The sequence below is a fragment of the Abrus precatorius genome, unplaced genomic scaffold (assembly GCF_003935025.1).
Source record: "Abrus precatorius isolate BTA unplaced genomic scaffold, Abrus_2018 Scaffold3, whole genome shotgun sequence".
Taxonomy (NCBI): domain Eukaryota; kingdom Viridiplantae; phylum Streptophyta; class Magnoliopsida; order Fabales; family Fabaceae; genus Abrus; species Abrus precatorius.
The window spans coordinates 2,459,992-2,486,509 of NW_020874373.1; the positions used below are offsets into that span (position 1 = coordinate 2,459,992).

Genomic DNA, 26,518 nt, shown 5'->3' on the forward strand with positions numbered 1-26,518 from the left:
CCATTGCCATAACTACTAGAAATATTTATACGTTGTTTCTCAATTATTTACATGGCCGGGCGCGGTAGTCCAAATGATCGCTTAGGTGCTAAATTAACTTAGACTTGTCATGACTGAGGGATTGTGATTTTTTGTTTTTGGTTTAAGGCGAGAGATCATCAAGTGTTTCAAAATTTAAAGGTACTAAAACTAATCAATACTCATAATTCATAATTATAATTAAAATTGAAAAATTCTATACACAGTAGGTTAATTTTAAGCAAAAAATTTCTTATTAATATATCAATCCCACGCATATGTATATATTAATTAAGGCTTTACACTCCTGTGTTAACTATTTGAGTCATGTGATTTGTTGAAAAGGGATTCTTAGTTGCAGGTGGATTTTCACCGTATATTAATCTTAGGGACATGGATAAAAGTTTAGAAGGTGCATGCACCTAAAATAAATGGCAAAGAGATCTCGTGGCAATTTATCCTACTCAATAATGATGCTGGAATTTCTCTTTATTTCTTGCTCCTGTTCTAGTGAGACTTGAAGCCGAAGTCTCCTGTGCTTGAGACCAATATTAAAAAATAATAATAGTAATACTTTACTAAATTTATTTATTTATTTTTTACTATCATTTTATAAAATTAATGAAAAAATAATTTTAATAATTTCATCCTTAATAAATTATATGCATTTAATAATAAATAAATAAGTGCAATATTAATTAGTATAATAAATAAAAATATAATAGAAATTAAATAATAACTTTGTATAAAATTTTCTTAATTCCTATAAAACTTTAAATGTTATATATATAAATAATTTTTTAATATTGTTTTTGAAACAGTTAAAAATAAAAATATTTTATTAAAAAAAAGCCAATAAATCGTTATCACTTTTACTTGCTTACGACAGATACTAATAGATCTGTAAAAAGAGAATGTCAATACGATACCCGAATATTTATCACAGTCCCTATATCTATCAGAAACAGTCAACACTCCGAACCGCTGTCTCATTCTAGTTTTATGATTTTGATCGATCATAGCACATGCATAGCATAGTCTCAACAATTGACATGTCTGCAGCATTTAGATGCCAATATATATATATATATATATTTGTTTATATTTTTTTTTCTCTCTTCATATCACACCCACACTTAAAATTGTGGGGACTTGGGTGCCATGGAAAATGTTAAAGAAAGAAACATTTTCGATCGATATATATAGTGAAAAGGTAAAATTTGTTTGCAAATAATTTGTGCTGACGAAGAGAAACAACGTGTTGCCTTCGAATTCTGATAAATGAAGCAGCAGCATAAACCCTACTAAATTGGAGAGACAAAAAGAAGGGTTACCAAGGGAAAAAAACCTTGTCCGATAAAAAATAGCCATTGAAAAATTTTCTTGTCAGCAATCTAAATTATATAATAAGAACGTGTTGCACAATAATAAGATGAAATGGTATTCTCTGGAATATATCAAATCTCTGTTGAAAAAACAAAACTGGTGGTTAGTGATGTGTATATGGATTGATGGACAAAGTGCACAATCACTGTTGATAATTTTGACATGGTTTAAAGGGGAAGTAGCTTTCCATTTTGCATTTTTCAATTTTCATATTGTAATACAGAACGCGCTCTCCAACTCCAACCCAGATATCCAACACCACAAAGCTGGCTTACACCCCAGTCCTTCACACACCGTAGTTCAGCAACAACTGGTTTGCACTTCCATCTCAGAACTCCTTCTCCAGCGTTCACAATTCTCACCCCAATAAATGGCGTCCTTCAACTGCCAACTGCCATCAACCAATTCCCTCACCTTCTTCAACTGCCAACATACAATTTCTTCACATCACCACCATGCGTTCCAGCAACGGTAACACTGCATCAAGCAGCAGAGCCTCTTCTTCTTCTGCAGCAACAGGGCGCCACCCTGTGTATCGAGGAGTGAGGCGTAGGAGTAGTGGAAAATGGGTTTCTGAAATCCGTGAGCCCAAGAAGCCCAACAGGATTTGGTTAGGGACATTTGCTACACCTGAAATGGCAGCTATTGCTTATGATGTGGCAGCGCTTGCTCTTAAGGGTAAGGATGCTGAACTTAACTTCCCTAACTCCGCTTCTTCCTTGCCCGTCCCTGCATCTTCCTCTGCCCGTGATATTCAGATGGCTGCAGCTAGTGCTGCAGCTGCTGTTGGGGCAGCCAATGATGCAATAACGGGCATTGATGGAAGCCGAGGAGGGAACGTTTCAGTCTCTGTCGCACAAGAGATTTCAGGGGGGAATCAGTTTGTGGATGAGGACTTGATCTTTGATATGCCTAATATTCTGGTCAATATGGCTGAAGGAATGTTGCTTAGTCCTCCTCGTTTTGACATTGCTGGTAATGAATATGAATATGGTGAAGATCCTAATCTCTGGGGTTTCCCTTACTACCCTTAAGAAGATAAAACCTGTTTATATCATTAAACTTTTATATATAAGATATATATATATATATATATATATATATATATATAATGTATAAATGGTAATAAGGAAAGGTAAGATGTAATAATAAGTTATGGGAGAACTCTTACATCAAGACTTTGCTTAGACTTGAGGGAAATGTGGTGTGTGTATGGAAACTATGTCTTTCGTTCCTTTTAGGTTTTTATATTCCCTTATGTACAGTGCCTTCTAGGTTTAATCAGGTATGCTGCTGTTGTACCTTAAATATGTAATGTTTATATTGTCATGTAATGAGTTAATTATAAATAACCTTTTTGGTTATTAGTATATTATCTTAATATTTTCAGCTTGTAGATTTGCAAGTACTCCTCTTTCTAACTTTCTCGAATAAATCCTTAAAATTTCAGAATCTTGCAAATTAAACAAATGATGTTTAACTTGGATAAAGCAAATATGGCACCCGGCCATTTTATTTTAGGTTTGTTCACAAATCACCGTAGTTGAATGTCTCCCTCACTTGAAGTAGTTCAGAATTAATTCCTTACGGGCAATATGGTTATCGGTTGCTTTGATTCACGCATCCCTATTGTGATCATACATAACAACTTTTTTTATAGCTATTTCTAAGAATTAAGTTGCCCTTGTCCAACTTGGCAAAAGCTAGTTTAAAGTCATTGTGTGGAACAAGTTACAATCTTACGTGGATAGAGAAAGAAATTCGTGTTCTCGTAGTGGGGCTTTAGTGTTCCCCTCCCTTCATTTTCTCGTGGGGCTTTGGTTAGAATAAGGATGAGCAATTGAGCTGAAAGTGAGAAAAACATCCTTGTTTGGTAAAGAAAAGAGCGCAAGTGGGAGGAAGCTTAATCATTCAGAATTGATTTTTATTCTATATAGAATTAATGGATGCCAGTATCCTAATTAATCATGTTCCAAAGCCTACTATTCTATTGAGATTACAAGAATTTAGCGTCAACTAGCTTCTTGGAGACTACAGTAGACGATAATAGATGGTCGAACTTAAGCATGTGGTCCAGCTCCTTACCCTTTCTTGACGTGTCACTCTCGAAATTTTTGAGTTTTCAGGCAGAAATTTTACTTGATACAATATTTTATATTATTATTTTGCAACTATAGAAAAAAGAGAAATAAAAGATGAATTATAAAACAACACTAACAGATGTGATTCACGTTTTTGTTAAAGAAAGAAAAAAATTATATATGCACTCTTTATCTATCAGTACATGCAATTCCTTAATTTTTAATAAAATAATTGTTTTTGTTAATTCTTTAAACAATGAGTTTGTTTAAGTAATTTTATGAAATAAATAACTCTATCCTAAATTAATTAATAAAATTAAGTATTATTTACTGCACAGACCATATAACTTAAATAAATCACTCTTGCAAACATAGCCTTTTCTACGTGAAAGACAGGTACCACTGAGCATAGTTGTCGACGCTGACACTTTACCTTCTCTTGATAGCCATTGGTCTTTCAAGTCATATGCATGCGTGTAATGCCATACGTATATATTATAATGTTTGACTATTTGCTTGTGCATGTCTTTCAAGCGCACCAAGTTAATGTAGTTTCAACAGAAACACGCAGCAATTCTAGCAAAATTCGAAAGTTTGTAACAAGATATATACTATATGATGATTAAAACACAGGCTGGTGCAAATACAGCAAAAGCACTATCGGTTGATTTTGAAAGGTTCACGTCAGTGCTATTATATTTCTATTTAACCCCAACTTTGAAGGGATTAATTGCTGTGTGGGTAGTTATTTGGAACAATAGGGATGTAATTACCGAGTAATGTTTTATAACTAAAATGATCTCGACATATATCCATAGGTGTAATTTCCCTTCATATGATCCTCAAATAAGATATTTTTACCTTTTTAAACGTATGTTTGAAACACTGTTGATTTTACTTGAATATAAATGTTGTTAACTTAATAAAGAAAATTAAACATACTTTATAAATCTGCATTTTTTAGAGTTTCTTATTGTGAAACTAAACATACTCTTGCTTTTAAAAAATAGACCCTATAATACGATGGTTGCTTTAGATTCGAGAATAGAACCATATCTTAAGTAAAGTGATTTTTGGCATGTTGCTCAGATGATGCCCATATTTGATTATGATAGGACTCTCATTAGTGCACTTGTGGAGCATTGGAGTTATGAGTCACATACATTTCATCTTCCATACGTAAAATGTACGATTATTTTGGAGGATGTTATGTTTCAATTAGGCTTGGATGTTGATAAGCTCTGTGTGAGTGGGTGCATTGGACAATGGGATAAATTTTATGATTGAGATATATGGGCATTGTGTGAAGATTTACTTGGAGTAGTTTCACAAAAGGCAAACATAAAAGGATTTTTCGTAAATCTACACTGGTTCATAGATACATTTGGAGCATTATCCCATAATGCTGATGAGGAGACTATTATCCGTTATACCAGAGCGTACATAATGGTTCTATTGGGCGGAGGACTGTTCCCAGATAAATCCGGTTTTAAGGTTCATATGAAGTGGCTTCCTCTTCTCATTGATATTATTGGAATTAATTACAAACTATAGTTGGGGTCTACTGTTGTAGGATCTCTTTATTGTGAACTTTGTCGTGTAGTTAAATATAATGTCATTGAGATTGTGAGTTATCTACCCCTTCTACAGTCTTAGGCATGGTACAGAATACTTCAATTGGCCCCTAGACACCATTATTTACTTACTTTTCTACTAGCATTGAGGTATGTTCATTTAATTTATAATAGTATATTTATATATGTTAAATATGCAAGTATGAAATTCAATTATGTTCATTTTAGGTGGAAAAGTTATAGGTCATCAATGAGATCACACAGAGATAAGTTGTTACGATATAGGAAGATCATTGATTCAATTGGCATTAATGGAGTAAGTAAAAATATGACATATGGGACTAAGTCTTCTATTCAATTATAAAGATTATTAGTCTAATATTTATTATTGATTATTTCAGTTTAGGTGGATGTCCTACAATAATAATGAGGTGAGGAATGTTATACCTCGTTTTGTTTATGATGAGGCTAATGTATGGGCATTTGTGACTGCTCTTATCCAGTTTGCTGTGATTAAGTGACATCTTACTGATCGCGTGGTTCGACAATTTGGTGGAGCACAACACATACCAATCGTCCCCATAAACATTGATCGGTTGCACGCTAAGGATGGAAGGGGTGATCTAGATATTTGGTGGCCTGAGTATCATGTGACATGACATGCTGCATGCGAGGCACATAGGGAGCGGCAAGTTCATTATCCGCTAGCTGATGATAATCATCCCTCTGTCGAGTATTTCCAATGGTATTTGTCAGTAGTGAATAGATTTTTATCGCTAGATGGAGCCCCAAAGGATCTAGAGCTTAGGGATTTGCCTGATGGTATAGCACTTCATGCCTCCCAAGCACCAGATAGACGATCTTTCAGGCGTCGTTTGCCTGCTGGTACACGTACTAGTAGACGCCAATATCCAGATAAGGCACATGATGAGGATGACCATGTACAACCTAAGGTTTGTGAAAATTTTTTACCACTAGCAAGTTGCCTCTTTGCCTCTGTGCCCTATACTTGCCGTATAAATGTGTTCCATTAATTGAAATCAATTTTTTGCAATATTTAAATGTCTCTATGCATGGTGGATAGGTCCAGAGAAGACGATGAAACATAAAGCAACTAGAATCTATAACATCACCAACATAATATGGTCCAGTTTGCATTTAGATAATAGTACCTGACATATAAGATTGCAAGGTACCTAACTATCTTGGATGTTCATTATATGATTCTTCCCAATCTCCATATATCATAGCAATAGCTTTCTATTTGGTGAGTCATACTTTTCTATATGTTGTCTTATCTCAACTTTGACTCTATTGATGTTTGTAGAGATTTAATTTTTGTTCGTCAGATCTGCTTGTATCATGGGATATATATGGGCACAGCTAATACTATAATTTATTTGAGCATGTTGATTCATAGATTCTAGAAGGACACATATGTGTGGTTCTGTCAATTTTCACACTTTCCATAACTCCAATTTCTAGTGAAAAGTGACACGTATACTCTAATTACAGTAAATGTCAAACTTCACACACTTGTAATAAAATTTTATGTGATCAAATTCATAAACTTTATATTAAACATCTCTTCGGATGTTGTAATATTTAACAACAAACATCACTTCATCTTTGGTGCGAAATACTTGACCAAGTGACAAATTATTCGCTCCCCCTATGCTTGAACTTGAACCAAATCCACTCACATTACAATGCATTGTATCTAAATTAATTGTTGAGTAGTGACTAGGACGTTGTTGACATTGAGATTGAGATTGGAATTGAGATTGTGGTATCAAGTGTTCATCCAAATTCTGCACATCCAACAATTGCTCATCTTCTTCATCATCAAGGTCCTCCTCTTCATCATTTTCATCATCCTGTTATGCCGTAATAAAATCAAAATCTCCAACCAAGCTACCTTGTCACATTTCCTGTGGATTAAGTGATAATGACTTTTCAATGTGTCTAACAAAGTGCTCAAAACTTGAAGAACCTACCTCATCATGTGAATTATGCACGTCATGATAGGACATCTCAACTAATGGACTTGGATTTGATGGAGAAGGTGATGGATCTGGGGTTGAACCTCCAAAGCTAAAATGATTATCTTGTTGTTTGACAAAAAGCTCTATTGTACGAGCTTCAGCAAATGAGTTAAAATAACTAAACATGTGATCAATGTGCTTATCTTTCCAAATTCGCCACCTTTTATATCGAATACCATTTAAGCCAATGTCGACTGGCATCCTGTAGAATATTTTTGAGACTTATATATTGTTTCCCTCATACTCCTCCAGTATTCAACTCTCCAACTGTAGTAAAGTAATTGGTGGACGAACAACTAACTAAGCTTGATTATCGCTACAAAACTTCTCTCCCTCCACTGTGTTTACAATTTCACCATTATAATATATAAGCACATGAACATTATTCTCTGTCATTTTACTAAAATTTTCACACTCAATCTATCGAATTTTTCAACAAATTAATGCAAAGTTAGAAAGCTGTATGTTTGTTAATAGGGGCAAAAAAAAGATGAGCACTGAAATCTATTTGAACTGACTTCTGTATTAAATTGAAATCTACTTGAATCGATTTTTGTATTAAACTAAAATATACTTAAATCGACTTCTTTTTTAAACAAAAATGGTATAATTTAGTGAAAGTTCATTTAAATCGACTTCTATATAAAAGTGAAATTAATTCTACACAAGTCAATTTAAATTATCTTCTTTTCTGGCACCATTTTAACCAAAGTTGATTAAAGTTGACTTCTGTGTAAAAATTTTTAAAATAAAAACAAAAGTCGATTTAAATTGACTTCTAGTATAGTAAAAAAAATTTCTTTTTAGGAAATTTAGAGAATAATGAATTTTTTAATTTATTTATGTAAAAAAGCCATGTATTAATGAAATTGTAAACATGAAAAATTCGTCCAAAAGTCAAATAATATCACGGATGTCTGCTTTTGGATCGAGCGGACATAAAAAAAAGTCACGTTTCCATATATTATTTAAAAGATAATATGAATATATAGTAGGATGCAGTTTTGAAAAATTCAATTGCCACTCACCATTTTATAACTTGTTTGGTATCTTTCTAGTAATATCAATGAAGTTGACCTTAATGAAGTTTGGGAGAAGGTTGTCATTATGTTGGTGCACGAGCAATTGAGGGTTCAAGATATCGTTATGTAAAAACTCTCTAAAACATTTGTATAAATAAAATTAATGATAGTAAATAAATCGTATATTTTTATATGGTGATACATGTAATTTTATAAACTTGAATGTGGATAGCACATAATTAATCTACAAGAATAGAGCCATTTGATATGTTACCGTAACATAATTGTAGCAGATTAAAGATGTCTTATAGGCAGGACCTTTAACAATGAGGTACAAAATATAATATATCTTTAACTATTTTAAATGTCTCCAAATCAACAATTTTTCCCTGCAAACATTTGAGCATGTCTTCATTGTAAAAATCATATAACATGGATTTTGAAAATATACACAATCAAGCATATTTGTGTATAATTTTAATATATTTATAGTGTATTTTTTTAATAAAATTTTGTTTATTAATTTCTTAACCATATGTGGTATCAAGACTTTCTTTAATGGAATTGGTAGATACATAACAAAAGAAAGTACGTTAATGGGCGGAATAGGATTATCTACAGTAAGATTAACATTATCATTAAAATAAAAAATTAATAAATAGAATAATAAAAAGTAGAGATTAACACTCAATCTGGTATAGTGAATTTTTTACTATAGAAGATCGAGATCCCTTAATGGGCACAGTCAAGAGATGTGATTATTAGGTAATGAGCAATGGTTAATTAATAATTATCACCATTATTGACTGCTGTTGTGATTGTGTGTGCGCTTTTCTTATTCTGACATGACCCGATGCTCCGATTCCCGCAGTTTCCCATACACAATTTAATAGCATAAACAGTAAGTTGTTTTTTTTATCGTTCAAGATTAGTTAAACGCTATTTTTAACGTTCTCCTGAGAATAGATATTAAAAATTACTTTTTTAAATTATAATAATTATATAAAAATTAAAATATAATAATTAAAAGTAATGATATTAAAAAACATTTTGATTATCAAATAAAGTATTTTATAAACATCACTTTTTTGTTATCCTTTAACATAAAAATGTCTATTAAGTATTAAATTAATAAAAAAATTAAAATTGAAAATAATAAAATAAATAAATAAAAACTCAAATTTAATAGTTCTAAACAAATTACACTTATATTTTAAAATAACTATTCAGATAAATTGACTAAATTCAAATACCGTTAATTACAGTAAACATAAATTTTAACTCCGATCCAAACAAATTGCTATAATTTGAATCTTTAAATTATTACTCATAAAGCAAGTTTTACGTAGTCATAAATTTCAGCTATGTTTGTAAAATGATTTTTTAAATGTGTATTTAAATATGCACAATAAAACATTAATAATTTTAATCCCAACCTAATTTTATAAGAATAATAATTAATTAATAAATATTAATAAATAATAGTTATATATCATTAAATTTATATATATATTTTTAAAAAAATTATAATATTAAATTAATGACTTATATATAAGATAAATAAATGTATTTATAATATGAATAATGAGTGAGTGTTTTATTAACAAAAAATGTAATATAAATAAATATATAAAAAATTATAATTAATATATTTAAAAATTTATTTTTATAATTGTAATAAATATATTAATAATTTTTTTATAAATTAAACAGATTTCAGTAGGTTCTTATAGGCACACATTAGAGTAACAATTAAGATCAGTATTTTTTTAATATTATTTTATCTATATGAAAGTTATAAGTATAATAAATAAAATGTCTATACTAATTGAGTAGTACAAAGTTTTTTTTTTTAAAAAAACCTAACGGTAAAGAATAATTATAAAACTTACCAAATAATCAAAAAAAAATTTAATCTCTATAATTTTTAAAAATAAATAATTATTATATATAAAATTAATGATACTTTATTAAAAAAATATATCAAATATTTTTTTAGTGAAAAGTTATTATTTTTATATTTTGAAAATTAATCCTAAAAATTAATGAGAAAATGTTAAACTTGTTATTGAAATTGTTTGCTTTTACCCAATTCATTATAAATCTGTCATATCAAAACCCACTGAATTAGTGGTCTAATCAACAAATGGCACATGATTTGTCCACTGTGCTCTTCCACTCGTTGTCTTCCTGCCCTCCAAAGAGCTAAGCCATATGGACCCATTATATAGAGCAAAAACCATAATTGCTCTGATTTTATTTTTACCCGGATCTCCCCTTTTCACAAAATTGGAAAAGAAAAATTTGCCTTTTATATTTGTGGAATTTTTTTACTATAATTTTTAAGTGTGTGTGTATATATATATAAACTACATATAATTTCATTTTTCCCGTATTAAATAATGCAATTATTGAAAATAAAATAAACCCTTGACTTTCATATTATAAAAATTACGACCATTTTAACTTGACTGTGAAAATTACATAAAACCTTATGACATTTGCGTTCATTTTTTGACAATTTATGAAAAGATTAACGAGGACTTTAAAGATCCATTCTAATTGATGAGTGCTACTTTTTATTGAATCATTTATGATGATAAAAGCATTGTTTTTCAGCTAGACGATGGATGGATTGCAAATAACAACTAACATCAAATGTGTTTTCAAATAAACGTAAAATCTCAACAAATAAATCAACCTTAAGAACAGACTGTCCTTGTTAATTTTTCCAAGACAAAGCATCATTACATTCATAATTTGCTACTGCTAATCACATATGAATTAATTGCAAAAACCTTAATCAAAATGTAAAACTTTGTTTACATATTCTAATTTTAGTGCTTTGAACTTACTTTATTCACTGGGTTATTTTAAATTTTTTTAAGTTGTCAATTACAAAATGAAATAATAAAATTATTATTTAATATTTACTTAAAAAGTGGTTTTGCATATACTAGAAGTTATTTTAGAAACTAGTTGCAATATAATTATACATCAGTAAATCTTACAAAATAAAATTTTAAAATTTACTCTAAAAACCTTTAATTTAAAAATAATGCACATAAAGGTGAAACATCGTTCAACTTGCAATCCAAAGTGCAAAGATTATGGCAGATTTATATTTTGCATAATGAAATGTTAACAATAATTATGAGTTTTTTTTAAGCTTAATGATAAAGAATTAATAGTTGTTCTAAGCATGGTGCTGGTGATGATGCTGACTTTGTGAGAAGTAGTAATGATAATGGTTACAATGTTGTTAGTAGTAAAGCAAAGATAATATATATAGAAGTGATGTTTAGAATTGAGTCATAAAGTGATAATGATAATGGTTACAATGTTGTTAGTAGTACAGCAAAGATAATACATATAGAAGTGATGTTTGGAATTGAGTCGCAACAACGCAATGGTACAAAATTGTTAATACATGTAGTAGTAATAGAAAGTAAAAACTTGGGGGTGATAATAATGTTATGATTTGCAAGTCAATTGGTGGTAATTTGAATTTTAATAATAGCAATTTATGCGTAGAAATACTTGGACACAATAGTTATAAATTGTTTTATAAGTGAATCTAATTTCGTATAATAATATTTGTTAGAGCAGCTTGAATTATTCTTTTTATATCTTTTTTAATCATAAATTTTTTAAAATTTTGAACAAATATGCTATGAGAAATACTCTACCATTATCAACACTAAAATATGTGTCATTAATACTAAAAAATTAGAATATGTGACTTGTTAAACATAATGAAACATAAATCATTATCACTAACATCGCCAAAAGAAATAAATGGTGCAAAAAGTTTAAATTTGAACAATTTTTTACAATTAACACTTCTCTCAATAAAACTCTCTATCTCTGTGAACTTTGGATTTAAGAACCAACACATTTGAGGAATTAAGTATTTACTTCATCATATTTATGGAGCTGCCCTTCATTTCTTTTTGTCTTTTTTTTTTCTTAGTGTTATTAATAGATTTCTATTTCTATTTAGAAAATTGAGATATGAATTAGATATGAGATAAAGCAACACATTTAAAATTTCAGTCTAATTGAAAATCTATAATGCACCGCAATATCTAATTTGAAGAAAAGATTATTAAGTCAATAAATTACCTTTTGATTATAATAAAAATTTAAATTTAAATTATACTTTTGAGACTTGAATTAGAGTGAAAATTAAAGTTTTTTAAATGAAGGTCGGGTAAATTTATTCTTTAACTTTTTTTATATATTAATTTTTTATAAATATTGAGTTTGATAATTATTATTAAATGATTTTTTAATTTTTTTTTCACTTTGTGATGTAATTTATCATAGTAGTTTTTATATTTATTATATTTTTCGTATAATAATAATAATAATAATAAAATTGTGGACCTTGCAAAAATGATATTCAACTTATCTTTACTATGTTCAATACCTGAGAAAGAATGAAATTTATATCATACAAATTATTTGACCATAATTTTCTAAAAAAATTATATGTACAATTTTTTCATGATAAAAAATATTATTTATTAATGCACAAGAAATTGCTATGTATTGATAATATATATTAATAAAAATATTTATTAATACAGTATATTGTATTAATGTTAGTACAAATTAATTTAATGTACGTGTATTAATAATTTATTTTTTTGTTAAAATTTTGAAATAGAAAGTCAATTTAACATTAAATTGTTAATGGATAATACATTTTTTTAGTATCATAATGTGAGAGTAAGGATAGAATAATAAATGATAAAAGTTTCATACACGTTAAATTTCTATGCACTGCCGCCACAGGTTTCATACTTAACGATGTAAAAAAATCATTTGTTTTGTTTACATTCCTCGCTTGCAGTCTCTTCTACAACTACTGTTCGGACCTTGAATCGATCAAGTTTCCGAGCCAGAGACTGTAGAGGACCAGAATGACCCCGAGTTCTGCTTGAATAAACCCTTTTAATTCGAAGCACTCGTTTCCTTGTGGTTGGATATGCTGCGCCATTATGAGAATGATAATTACCGTCTTTGCTCTGTTCAGGTACGTTGGGACTAATGGAGGTGAAATTGTACCAAGGCGAAGTTGATGATGCTATGGGTTGATCAGGGTATGCCGCGTGTGATTCAATAGCTCTGCCACCACTTTGCAATGTCTCCATGTTCTAAGATTGAAACTTATATTATACCAATATGTGTCTTGGATGAAACTGAAACTGAAAATTAAAATGATGCTGAAGCCACCGGAAAGTAATAGTGAATGTTGTAGAGTGGAGAATACGATGTGTTCATCTGTGGGTTGCGGAGCCATATATATACATATATGTGGGTGTAATACTATTATAGCCGTGTGGGCTGCTTCGTAGTGTTATAGGCTGACCGTTGACCAGCTAAATCAAAGATAACGAATGAATCAAACACTTGACAGATAATTGACACTAAAAAATTCTATTGATGTTTAAATAATGGACTGGGTCAGAACTTGGTCCTTGGACCATTCACATATTGATCATGCGTACGGTTGTGCGATTGATCTCCCAACATTTTTCTTCAAAATTCGATAGTGAGGCAAAGACTAGTTCAACCAGTCATGCAGTACTGTTCTCTGGGTGACTATTCTTGTTGCAACACAAACTATCATTGGTCTTTTACAACTTCCAAATGTATTACTTGAAATACTGAATAATAACATATTATATATACATATATGTACACATATACATATGCATAGACATGTTAAAAAATATTGTATTCAGTCTTTTCTATAACAAAAAACATTTTTAGTATGCTTATTTTAATTATAAAAAATAATTTTTTTCTCAGAGACATTAAGTGTTAAATTTTTTTACATATTCATTTATTTTGAAATTATGTTAATAAGGTATATGTTGATTATCTGTATAAACGAATATATTTATTTATTATTATAAATATTTTTAAAATATTACATAAATTTATAATATTAACTATTTTTATTAATCTTGATTAATTATTTTTTTATAAAAAGAGCAAAAGAGGAACATTTTAACAATAAAAAAGCAACAAAAATTCCTCTAAAGTATTAAAAGAATATTTATCAACTTCTATAAGAATCGCCATATATACTGTATCTTTTTTATACATATGATTGTGTTATGCATGCTTTGAGTTGTTGGGGGTTGTGACGATGACATTTGAAGAAACATTATCGGTCACTATTGTTTTCTTGCCATTAATATCATTGACGAATGACAAATTATGATAAGCCGCTAAGTTGACAGGTTAATAACACTTTATAAGTGCCCCTAAAACAATTGGCGTCCTTGTTTTTTCCATCTAAAAATGTTATCTCTGTTAATTTTAATGTGAATACCCAAAAGATGATGTTTTCAAAATTCATATCATTACAAATGTCACTGTCGGTATTAGTAAAATCTCCCTGACATTTCAACCAAAATTTGCTCGGTACCTACCATAATAATAAGTAGTGGGAAGTGCCAATGGAATAATCTAGGTACACTAATTTCACATAAATCTTTCTCAACTCTTTACTAGTGCGGAGTGCCAACGCCATGATCTAGGTACAATGAAGCCACATATATCTCTCCCAGCTCTGGCACCTCTACATGATCATCATCAGACTCCACAATAACTAGTGTTGTCTTATAGTCCTATCTTATAGCAGCATTGTTGTAGCTGAATATGTATTCAAGCAATAACAGTAGTGCTTGGAGCTCTTTTCTTTTTCTTTGTTTTCACAAAAAATTAAGGACCATGACTTTACTGATTTTAAAATTTAAATGCTGTAACTCTCAAAGAAAATTATACAATATTTAAAATGAATTGCTAATAAAAAAACCAACAAAAGTAGTTGGACATAATTACCTTCCTATGATTTTAAATATTGAATCAACCAATCATCACTTGTCATGCTAGTTTATCAACAATATTAACCCTCGATATTTTGTAGTACACATTTATTTAAATTAAGTTATGAATTCACTTTGGATATATTTACAAGTGAGGTTTTTTCAAAAGAAAGGGAATAGAGGATAAACTAATTCACAATATTTTTTATATAAATATTAATTTTTTTTAATTTTGAAATAAAAAACTATCTTCTCTTTTTGTTTTGACCCCCATTTCCAAATGTACTCTTAATGCAATGAAGTTCTATCTTTTTCTTTTCATTCAAAAATGACTTCAGCCTGAAATCGCATTCAAGAAAAATTAGTCTTTTTACTACTTGAACATACCCATCAGTTAATATAAGGAATATCTAACATGTCTTTTCTTTTCCTGAATTGTGTGTGTGTTGAAATTGTGGTGATGTAAGTAAATAAATGCAATATACATAATATAAAAGTAGAATAATTTTGATAATCATTATAAATACACCTCTATTATTTTTAAAACGAACTTTAGTATGACGTAACTGTTTTGTTTTCGTCTCTAGGTTGTATTTGCATCAGTAGTTGTTCCTGTCTCGCGGTTGGTGAGTGTATATCATTATTTGTTTAGATTTTTGGTCAATTTGAGTGTATATTCGTGTTTTTTTGTTTGGTTGATAGGTGAGTCTATAATAAAGTGGGTTGGTTACGTTGGAATCACTTCTGGGCCATGGGGAGCTGTAAGCTTACTGGCATAGACCATGTAAAGGTGTGTTATACCTTTTTTTTTCCGGTCAAAGGTGGCGGGTACCTTCGATAGGTACTTTGATCCCCCAAATCTATGTATGTGTGTACGAAAATGGACCCCAAAAAAATCAGCGTGTAAGTATGAAGAGATAAAAAAAAAAACCAGTGCTTGTGTAGGATGAGGAAAAGAAGTAATGGGTCCGAGAACAAAACTTGATTTTTGCAAAGACTTTGTTAACAAAAAAAATATATATATTTAGCTTTAATTATCGTCTCTAAAATCTAGGGAGTAATTATGTTGTTGCTTCTTATCCTTTTACTTGATCAAATTGTCATTTATCTGGAAATATGTAGACGCTGGACATTTTAAGCCCAACATAACAATATTAATTAAGGCCCAATCTCAATTTATCTCAATATATGTTCCCTTTAAGACCAAAAGAAAAGGAAATGTCACCTTCAAGTCATTGCTTAAACTCAAAAGCATAACCTAAAGCTTCCCTTAGCTAATACTCTTGTTGAATTTGAATAATTGTTGTTTGATCCTGTTGATAGTGCTTTGACCAACATGCTCCTTGTCTACCAAACTTATTAACTGTAGAATTTTATTGCTAACATCTAGCTTCCTAAATTAACCTAACCCATGTTCCATTAACCACTTTCAAGCCCATTTTAGCTCTCCATCTCTAATCAACTCATTACGCCTTAGGTTGACAAAAAAAAATTATGCAGTTAACTTTGTTTAAGTTATTTTGTCACTTGGCATTTAAAAGTAAAAAAAAAAATTTTGCATGTAAAACACAATGAATGATGATGTTACATGTGTGATCAAGGCACGCGTTGCAACTAGAGGAACAAGGTTTGATTATAGCTAAGGTAAATTTGAAATTTTAACGGTGGATATAAGTTGAACTGGTTATCATAGAAACTGTCCCCGATTTAACGGTTCAATCATCGATTCTCTAACTACCAATTTCACGTGATACTTTTTGGTTTGATGTTGGTGAGTACATATTTAATTTTTAATTTAAAATTAATGTATAATTTTTTAAGCATGGATACTGATGCATGTTAACATTTTTCTTTTATAAATTTTAGCTTCAAACAAAATTAATTTTATAGAATATACAAACATGCCCTTAATAATCATCAATCTTCGCAAACTATGGTGTGATTCGATAGAGCAATTCGAAAAAATTCTCAACGTGGGCGTGAAAAGAATTAAATAATTGTTTTATTTTTCTTACATTATATGGTAAAAATAATCGAAAAATAAGGTACATGCAAAAATTAAATAAGTTCAGCTAACAAAGTCTCATTTCTGGTCGTCCTCTTTAACAACCTCTTCCGCATCCGCAACAACGGTTCGAACCTTGAAACGCTCAAGCTTATCTTCAACTGGCTCCTCAAGACCACGGCAAGAAGTGGTGTCTTGTGATTCAACATGTCTTTTACTTTTTTTAGTAACCATTTCTTCTGAATTTATTCGGTCTCTAAAGTTCGCTGAATGTTTCTCGTACTTGTCCAAAACGCGATCAACAAGCTTATCAACAAGGCCTGATTTCCTTTCTCCGTCTTCCTCTTCTTTTGCCATCGTTGATTGCTGGTGCGGAACGTTTGAAAATTTTGAGTTCTCAAGATTCTGTGGATAAGATGTGGATGGTGTTTCGAAGCTCATGTCATAACTGTTCAGGGGTCTCACCGGTTGAGGAAGTTGATTTAAGAAGTTTTTTTCACTTGCGGCAGTCATGGGCATGAATGTGAATGTGAGGCTTTATGGTCAGTGATAGAAGATACACGATGAAGTGCATATGCATTGGGCTTGTTGCTATATATATAAGAGTCTTAAATCCTTGGACTTTCTGGGAATGGTACTAACTAGTTTACGATTCTAATGTCAAAGTTGATGGGCAAAGGTGGACTATGTCTTGCACAACGGATCATTTTGTGTTTTTATCATTTGGGCCAATAAGATTGAATGATATGGAGAAAGTAAACTACCCCTTAGATTCTCAAAACCTTCCACGAAGTTAAGCACTTAAGAAGGATTAAGGAATATTAATTTGACACGTTTCTTATCATCTAGTTTGAATCTTCAAACTCAAATACCACACAGAAACCTATAGAAATATTCTTAAATTTTGGCCAAACCAAAGGGGGAAAATTTCTCCCCGTCAATATTTCATCTGGGATACTCGTCGAATTTCATCATCAACTCCCGTTCAAATCATTGGGCAATATATTACTTTTCTCCTTGTCTTGAATTTAGGCAGCTGTCACCTTTCTTCTCCCTATTGGATTTCTCATAACGTGTTTAAGAGGTCTACGTACACAACACGTAATTCGCAATAGAATTAGTAATGGGTGAGATTGTGTTTAAAAGAGGGAACTGGGAAGCAATTTGATATTAACATAAATTACAAAGTTGAATACCCTCACCTGTCTTGAAATTCACCCATAACAACTAGAAATCGTCCCTGATCCCTAAGTGCGGGAAAAGAACTAATTAAATTAATTCAATCAATCGAATTTGCAACTTATTTCTAGATAAACACGAATAAATAAATTTGGAAGTAGAAAAATGACTGAATGATAAATAATTTCCTATAAATTTTAATAATTATTACATATCAAATCAAGAATTACCAGATCCCGACCAATATCTCAGACACCAGACAATCTTAACAGGCCAAAAGATTTAAATTCGGGTTACATGAGATAAAACTTTATGTTGTTATCCAAACGCAAAAGTGGAGGGTGTGATCAAGAATTTTGGGGTACAATATACTGATAAGCAGCAAAATAGGTCTGAGCGACAGTAAGAACCAACAAAATGAACGCAGCAAGAGCGGAGATAAACGACCAAGGCGTATCAAAGTAAGTGTACTTGAAGCTAGCCCACTGCACGTGCCAACTATTTTGGTAATATTTGTGGACATCGTTAAACAACTGAGACAAATAACTCAAATCCAAGTCAACAGCAACATCTTTTCCAGCGTTGTTAACAAAATGCGCAACTTCACCTTCGGTCCCAAAGTGGTTCTCAATTATGCTCCTATCACAAAGGTACTCAACATCCCTATAAGTGTTTATGAGACAGTCCAAAAGGGTGATGTAGGTCGTGAAATGCTTAGAACAACCGCTATAACACTGCTCAAATGACACACAGTTTAGCAAAAAAGAACTCATGAAATCGTCCACTGTTATGGTTGGCATTTCGATCACGCCGTGCCTGAACGTCACGTGCAAAAAGCTATCGCTTTTGCCGGGAGTAATCTTAATCCCGGCGCGTCGAAGCTTCGAGACGCAGTGGATCACGTGGGTTGGTGTGATGACCCTTTTTGGAGGCTCTGTTTCTTCATGGCTTGGAATGAAGCTCGAACGAACCAAGTCAAGTAAATGCTTTTCTTTCGTTTCGGTTTGGTTGGTCGTGAGGATCACTTCGTCTGGCCTTTGCAATGAGTTGTTGAAGAATTCCAAGGCGAGTGTTGACAATGTCGGCGTTGACTTTTCTTCTGGTAGTTTAGAGAGTTGGAACAAACGGTGGAGAATGATGAAAGGGACTTGGTTTTCGAGCTTGAGAAAGTCTCTGTAAAAGAAGGGTAATATCCAAGCCATGTTGACTATTGGGTCGTCGGGTTCAAAAGGTACAAGCTTGGCGACTTTGCGGAAAAGTTCAATGATGAAGCACCCGTCGAGTACCATCATTTCGATGAAGTCGTGTGAATCGAGGTGAATGGTTTCGGAGTAACTCTCTCTGGCTTGTGATTCTAAAGGGGCAATAGCTTTCAACAAATCTTCTAAGGACAAGCCTTTGCTTTGAGTTCTTGAGAGAAGGGAACGAAGGTAACGCCACTTGTGCTCTTCGATCATGTTGAGGCGAGGTTGGCCACGGTGGTAGGGTCCTATGGATACAATGCGGGGTTGGTAGGCTTTTCCGTTTACTTCGATTAGGCTCTGTGGAACCCTGAAGATGCAACATGATCTTTTTCCAGCGGCTTTGCTCAGCAACTTTGGGTCCTCGGCAATCTTGAGCTCCATGGAGGCTAACCTCTCCGTGTCTACCTGCCACATATCTATTACATGTTGATTTGCTTCTTCCTCCTCCATTATGAAATTTGTTTGTTTCTGGGTTACGTAGAATTTTGAGAATGCTTTGTGGATCTTGCTGGTTGAGGGAGAGGGGAAAGAATTAGGAGAGCAATGAGTGTCCAATGATGTGAGAGAGTATAGATTAGTTTTATGGTAATAATTCAGTTATCATATTGTAAAAATAAAATTAAAATAATAGGACCTGTTTTTCTATGGGGATATTAAATTAGACAGTAACAGAAAATAATTGTCTTGTCTTGGGTATCGTGTAACTGTAGCAGTACAATTGGATGTGGCTATGTGATATTGACATCCATTAAATTAGTCAAACTTTCTTGGTCAAGACTCCAGAATTGTTGACATATTTGAAATTTCAACTCGTTTACTACCGGCAATTTTTGTATACTAAAAGGGGAAAAAGGGACTGGTCTTGCCTTGTGTTGCCAGGCTTCATGGAAAGTTAGGTTGCGTCCTTAGCTTGGACTTCCCAGTTGCCCCCCTTCAAATGAAAAACCTAATTACATCTGTATCAGTAAAGATTAGGAACGATGGTCATATGCATTAGACCAACCTAAAGGCTATAATTATGGACAAAAATATGGCAGGATGAAAAACACGTGTTGGTATTTGTGTGATTGTAAGTGTGTGTACATCCTAAGTGGTGTTGAGTCTTGTTATGTTAGGATTCTCTGTAACCATATATTCTTTAACCACACGAGTCTCTTTTCCGTCTGGTCAATTAACCAAGAGGAAATTCATATAATTTCAATGGGCTCAAAAATTAGAGTTTTTTCTGTTGTTTTTTCACTATTCAAGCTGAGGGCCCAAATAGCTATTGGGTAGCCCACATACTGCATCTCGTGAGGGAAGCATGCATCTACTTTGGCAATGTAATAGATCATCATATACTATGTTTTTTTGTTTTGGTTAAAAAAAAAAAAGAAAACCAGATAATTGGCCAATCATAACCCTTTGCTTAGTTAGGGCTCATTACGCTACATCCTTTCCTTTTTTCAAGTAAATGACATTTATTTATATTACTTTATTATACTCAAGAAATAGAAGCTATGTCTAATTTCTTAAATAAAATAGGTCTTTGTAATAAATAAGGGATTGTCTTGGTATTCGCCTAAATATATATTTCGAAGTTAAAAATAAAAATATTTATTATAGTTGAGCTTGTTAATATCTTAAATATCTTATAGATATTTGTCAGTACTTTTTGTTATATTTTCATGTATTTTTAAAATAACTTGAAGTATTTAACAAAATAAATTCAATCCTTTCACAGGTGTGTATATGGAACACAGTAGAAAATTTCAATAATTTCGTGAATAAGCTATCTAGTGTAATTATGTTAGTGTAATTACCCTTTTTTTAATTTGTAATAAACCCTTTTCACATTAATACGTTATTGATCCAAAGTGTTCTGTCGAGGAGGCAATAGCAAATTCAAAGTATTTGGAAATGAAAGTGATCGTTCAGTGGTAGCCAAAAAGCATAATCAGAGAAGCTACCGGCAGTGATTAACACAACTGGGAAAAGGAAAACCCTGAAACAAGGATGCAAATTGGATGAGTCCATTATCTATTACCTAATCAAATGGCCTTGGAAAAGTAAAGAACATGAGATTACACTGATTAGTCGCTATCAAATGGCCCCTTTCTAGAGATGGTCTCCAAATTACACGTTTCTCTGCCGACATCTGCAATTCCTTTACCCTCGCTGACGCCAGCTCTCATATTCCTTCCAAAAGCCCAAGAACTCACTTAACAAAGGAATTGGATCTTTTGCAGTTTTCCCGATACTGGACAAGGTGGTTTAAATTAATTTGAGCACACAAAATTCGATTAAGTAAAAAAAAATTATTTAAATTAAAAAATTTTGCTTAACTAAATTCAGTAAAAAGATATTTTTTATTTAAATAAAAAATTTCATTTAAACCAAAATTATAAAAAAATTTAAAATTTTTCCTTTTCTTTATTAAACTCCCAAAAAAATGAAAATTTTAATGTCTCATTGTTTATCTAGTTACTAAATATTCTTGAATATATCATTCCTCTCAATATTTTATATATATTATTTAGTGTATTACTTTTGTGAGCATTGATAGATGTAACTATTTAAAATTAAGTTAAATTATTAAAAATAATTATAAAAATTATAGAGATAATGATATTAAAAATTATTTGAAAAATAATTTGCAATATACACAATATGTCAATTTTAAATCTTTATAGTATTATAATTTTTATTTGATGAGTCTTTTTTTCAAAAAATATAATAAAATTAAAAGTATTAAAAAAATTTAATTGACAAACTTGTAATTTCTATTCTTTTTCATTTTTCGAAAAATCTATTAAAAATAAAGTTATTTATATGTGCATAACTAATAATAAAAATAATTATACAAAATATGATCACATGATCTTGTATATAAGTTATTCAAATTTTTAGTAGTTTAAAAAGAAAAAATAAATAAATTTTTTCTAATTTAACTTAAATAAATTTTTTTAATTTAAGAAAAAATTATTTTTTTATTAAATTCATTTAAAAAAAATTTAGATTGCAAGCTACAATTTCTATCAAAACTAAAGAAAATCCAAATCTTTTAAAGAACATTACAGTGAAATATTAAATCCTTCTTTGCAAAAATAATTTCTTCATAAGTTTTGCTAGCATATATATATATATATGTCTTCATGTTGCCGGTTAAGAAGAGATTAAGTTTTTTCTAAAAAAAATTATTTTCAAAGTTATGAGATAAATTCTTGTATAAAACAACTTATCACATAAGAATATAAAATTACAGCTATGCATGGAATTTATAACCGCTGCTCATCCCCTCTTCATTAACTTAAAACACAGAAAATAACTAGATGTCATTGTAAGAATAGTATGAAGAAGTGTAAAAATTTAGTATTTAAAATTAAGAAAGGTGACTTACAGCATCCCCACAGCCAGCTACAAATACGAGTCATGTACATATATACCCAGATTATCTTTTAGTTACTTTTTCCCCCCTAATTACTAGCCTATCCCATTACATTGCAAGTCAGACTGTACTCTCCTAAGAAAATGAATAAAGATAATCAATCATTCATACTAAGTTCCTCAGCTGCTTCAAAATTTATCCCAATTAACATACTAATTCCTCTGAAAATTCCTCCACCAAACAGCCAAATATAGCAATCTCAAGCTCCCCGGCCATATTTCTTATCTGCTCCACATTTTTCTTCCACTCACCATCCTCTCTAGAGAAGTCCTCTTCTATCATCATATCAATTGTGTTGGACTCTACTTCTTTCCACAACTCCAGCCTCTTGCATATCCTTTTTATCACCATGTCCCTATCAGCTTCTAAGGAATTAAGTCCTTTCTCTTCTTCCATAATGAGATCATAAACCAGTTTCTTAAAGTCTTCTGGGATTTGCTGTAAGTCATAATGGACCCTTGACTGAGAGAGAGCTTGAAAAACTAGTTCTCTAGAATCATTTTCGTTATATGATGCTTCGCTGTCCTCATCCTCTTCCATAAATGCTTCATCCCCTTCCTCTTCTTCATCCAGCATTCTTTTCTCAAGTTCCACTGGATCTAACTCTGCCAGTTTCTCAAATCTACGAAGCTTGTACAATAGCTGCTGCTTAGCTCCTGTAAAATTAATACAAAGGGAAAAAAAAATCAATAATAAATATCTTGTTCTGACGAGATTAATAATTATTTTATTTTCATGAATGAATGTTCAGAAGCAATTAGTGGCACATCTTGAATTGATAGTGAAGTGCTAAATCAATTGTTGAAAGAAAAATTCTAGCTACACAAATTTCATAATCTTATACCATTGGCATGCAGTGTGGTAGAACTATAGTGTCAGTATGTACAGAACAAGGGCCAAATTTAATCAAACAGTAAAAAAAGTTGCACGGATGTGTAAGATTATAAGCGTGTGTAGAATTATTGGTATGTGAGCTCTCTCACCAACCAAAAAGTACCATAAAAAATTAATGAAAGTGATAACAGTATGATTGCACAAATGTTATCCAACATATGGAATAGAAAGATTGCAATTAAGACAGATCTCCTAACAAGAAAAAATGTGGGTCACGCTGATATTGAAAACAAATGATCTTATATCTAGTTGTAAAGGATCCACATTGAATGGGAAATGCCGTTTGGACGATGAGCAATTGTAATCTTTTAGATGGAATCCACAGAGATAGCACGGTTAAAGATCAGCACAATCATATCACTGCATCAGCAATGAGCCCCTCTTATTGTTATTTTGTGACACAGAAGCAAGTTTGAAGAAGCGTGTACGACGGTGAGTTGGTGGAAAACGACCATACAACAAACAAAGGATGGTACAAAAATAAATAAGTTGTGACATACTCTGTACAACCGCATAGCTGCACTCCAAATCAAAACCACCGTCTTCCTCATCATCGTCGTTTCCATGCTCTTCCTCATCGTCCTCGAAAGGTGGGTCTAACACACACACAGGACTACACTGTTCCTTATCTTCTTCCTCTTCTTCCCCTGATTCAAATTTGTTGAGACTCTCTGCTTCATTATTTTCTTTCTCCTAGTAAAACCCACAAAAAAACTTCGTTAGAATAATGCTAATTTGTCCTAATTGCAAACTCAGCTTAATTTTGTTATTTGCCTCATAACCCTCCTAGTAATTCAAACAAAACTACAAATGGGAACAAACAAAAACATAATTTGTCATCTTTTTAAGAGTGTAATAATTTACCAAACAACCCAGTAGAAGTGAGAAAAGATTTGCATGGCAGAAACACGATCGAAAAGTACAATTATGAAAATTCAGGAAAACAAAACAAGAACATGAAATTTACACACGTGACCCTCCCCGGGCCCTTTAACAAATTTCGGAAAAAACGGGGTGCTATGATTGTCCCTGAAAAGCGACATTCCGGCCAAACTTGCAGACCCACTTCCCATTACCGACAAAATAAAAAATACTACCGAATCAAAAGGTTAAAACTCTAATTTTATTTATGAACTAACTGGGTGATAGTAGCGAGTTTAACCGAGTTGAAAATCAAAACAGAAAGAAAACACAATTACCATAAAATAAAAGAAATCCCACGACTAAAAATATAATAATAATAATAATAACAAAACGTAATGTGAAAATGAGAAACCTGTGTTGCGTGGCGATTCGGCGAGGGTAGCTCCGGCGTGTGGTGGCCGGAGGAAGGAGTGCTGGTTTGAAGAACAAAACGGAAAGGGCTTTCACAGAAGCAAGCACAGTCATTGGGATGGGTTACAAAGTAGTGATGAGAGTGGCCACTACTTGACGTTTCCATGCCATTGCTCTCTGACCAAACACCACTACTATGCCTTTCATTGTAAGAACAAGAAACACCCACCTCACACGCATTCACTGTTTTCTCTTCCTCCTTGCTACTCCCATTGCCATTGAGTTTTCTTCGCCCAAGAGAGGAATCCCACTTCAAAACATCCTTCACCGAGACCTTTACGCTTCCACCCTCTATTTCGCTCTTACGGTTCTGGTTTCGTTGTGTTAGTCTCTTGAACAAGGACCCCAATAGCCCGAAGGATTGGGTTTTGGTTTTGATTTTGGGTGAAGATTGTTTGTGGATCCTGAGAGCGGCTTCCAGAAGAAGAGTTGCAGTTCGAGAAGGGATGTGAAGAAAAATGGCGTTGGGTGATTTGCAGGGGCTTTTGGCTGGGGAAGCAAATTCTAACAGCGGAGATTTTCTGAGCTCTGGGGTGTCTGTGAAGGAGAAAAGACAAGCATTTTTGCACAGGTTCACAGAGAAGTTTGAGCTTTGAATTTGATTTATTGATTTGCGTTTCTTGACTTGCAAACTTGTGTTTGGAGAAGGCCTTTTCATCTGGCTTCGCCTATCGGAAATGTACTTGTTTAGAAGGAACGGTTCTTGATCCTCCTTCAGTAGCTCGTGCAAGTACTTCTGACCCATTAGACCCCAAATGTTGTTGTAATGAAGAACCCAAGCTTTCACGTAACTCTCAGGTTGAAGAGGTTTCAACTCTGTCCAGAAGAAAGAGTGAGGCGAAAGAATGAAGAGAGTTATTTGATTCAAATCCAGATGGGTTATAATATCGAGGCAAAGTAGTGATGAACTGGTTTGGTCATAAACGAATTATTGTTAAATAATGGGACACCAAATAAGATTAAAATTTGGCTAAAAATTGTAGGTGTGTAAGTATGTTGGGTAGTGCCCTATGGTTTGAGTTGAGACTCGAGACTCTTTCTTTTGGCCTATAGGAATAAGGAAACGGGGGTTTCTGCTCAACGGAGAACGCTGGCTCACAAACAAGATCGTATGCATAAGCACAAGCATAAGGCAATAGTCTATAGACTATAGTATAGTTCTTTATTTATATATAATTTTATAACCCTCTTTTTTGCTTTTGTACAGCTGTGGCTACAATATTATTACGATGTGGTTACTGAGAAACAGGATGGGTAGTCCCGAAGTCACAGTACTTGAGTGAGACATGGTGTTACATATTTTGTCCCAACTCTGAACCAAATGCCAGGGAACCACGTAGCTCTCACATTTCTTTCAGAAACCTGCAACTCGCTTCTTTTTAATTTCGTCCTTGTAAGTTATATTACCTAAGTTTAACTCACTAATACTTGCTCCTATCATTTTTCTGTAAATAAATATTCCT

At 32.0% G+C, this 26,518-nt stretch overlaps 3 protein-coding genes across 3 annotated transcripts; 1 reads left to right on the plus strand and 2 right to left on the minus strand.

Moving 5' to 3' along the window:
- Window positions 1–1,786: 1,786 nt before the first annotated feature.
- LOC113860867 (ethylene-responsive transcription factor ERF024) lies at window positions 1,787–2,438 on the plus strand. The gene has a single exon (XM_027493402.1). The coding sequence runs from the start codon at window positions 1,860–1,862 to the stop codon at window positions 2,436–2,438; it is 579 nt and encodes a 192-aa protein (XP_027349203.1). The 5' UTR covers window positions 1,787–1,859.
- Window positions 2,439–18,390: 15,952 nt separating this feature from the next.
- Window positions 18,391–20,753, minus strand: LOC113863101 (UPF0481 protein At3g47200). The gene has a single exon (XM_027496523.1). The coding sequence runs from the start codon at window positions 19,847–19,849 to the stop codon at window positions 18,503–18,505; it is 1,347 nt and encodes a 448-aa protein (XP_027352324.1). The 5' UTR covers window positions 19,850–20,753; the 3' UTR covers window positions 18,391–18,502.
- A 2,037-nt stretch (window positions 20,754–22,790) lies between these two features.
- Window positions 22,791–26,171, minus strand: LOC113862934. Its single transcript, XM_027496246.1, has 3 exons — window positions 24,997–26,171; window positions 24,221–24,413; window positions 22,791–23,482 (listed from the first exon to the last, which is right to left on the minus strand). The coding sequence occupies exons 1-3, from the start codon at window positions 25,798–25,800 to the stop codon at window positions 22,971–22,973; spliced, it is 1,509 nt and encodes a 502-aa protein (XP_027352047.1). The 5' UTR covers window positions 25,801–26,171; the 3' UTR covers window positions 22,791–22,970.
- Window positions 26,172–26,518: the final 347 nt, after the last annotated feature.

Excerpts from the sequence above, each read along its gene's own strand:
- LOC113862934 (XM_027496246.1), bottom strand. The coding sequence starts at position 25,800 with ATGGGTCAGAAGTACTTGCACGAGCTACTGAAGGAGGATCAAGAACCG. Across the intron at positions 24,414-24,996 it reads CGAATCGCCACGCAACACAG|GAGAAAGAAAATAATGAAGC; the intron begins GTTTCTCATTTT and ends GGGTTTTACTAG. Across the intron at positions 23,483-24,220 it reads CAGCTATGCGGTTGTACAGA|GAGCTAAGCAGCAGCTATTG; the intron begins GTATGTCACAAC and ends TTAATTTTACAG.
- LOC113860867 (XM_027493402.1), top strand. The coding sequence starts at position 1,860 with ATGCGTTCCAGCAACGGTAACACTGCATCAAGCAGCAGAGCCTCTTCT.
- LOC113863101 (XM_027496523.1), bottom strand. The coding sequence starts at position 19,849 with ATGGAGGAGGAAGAAGCAAATCAACATGTAATAGATATGTGGCAGGTA.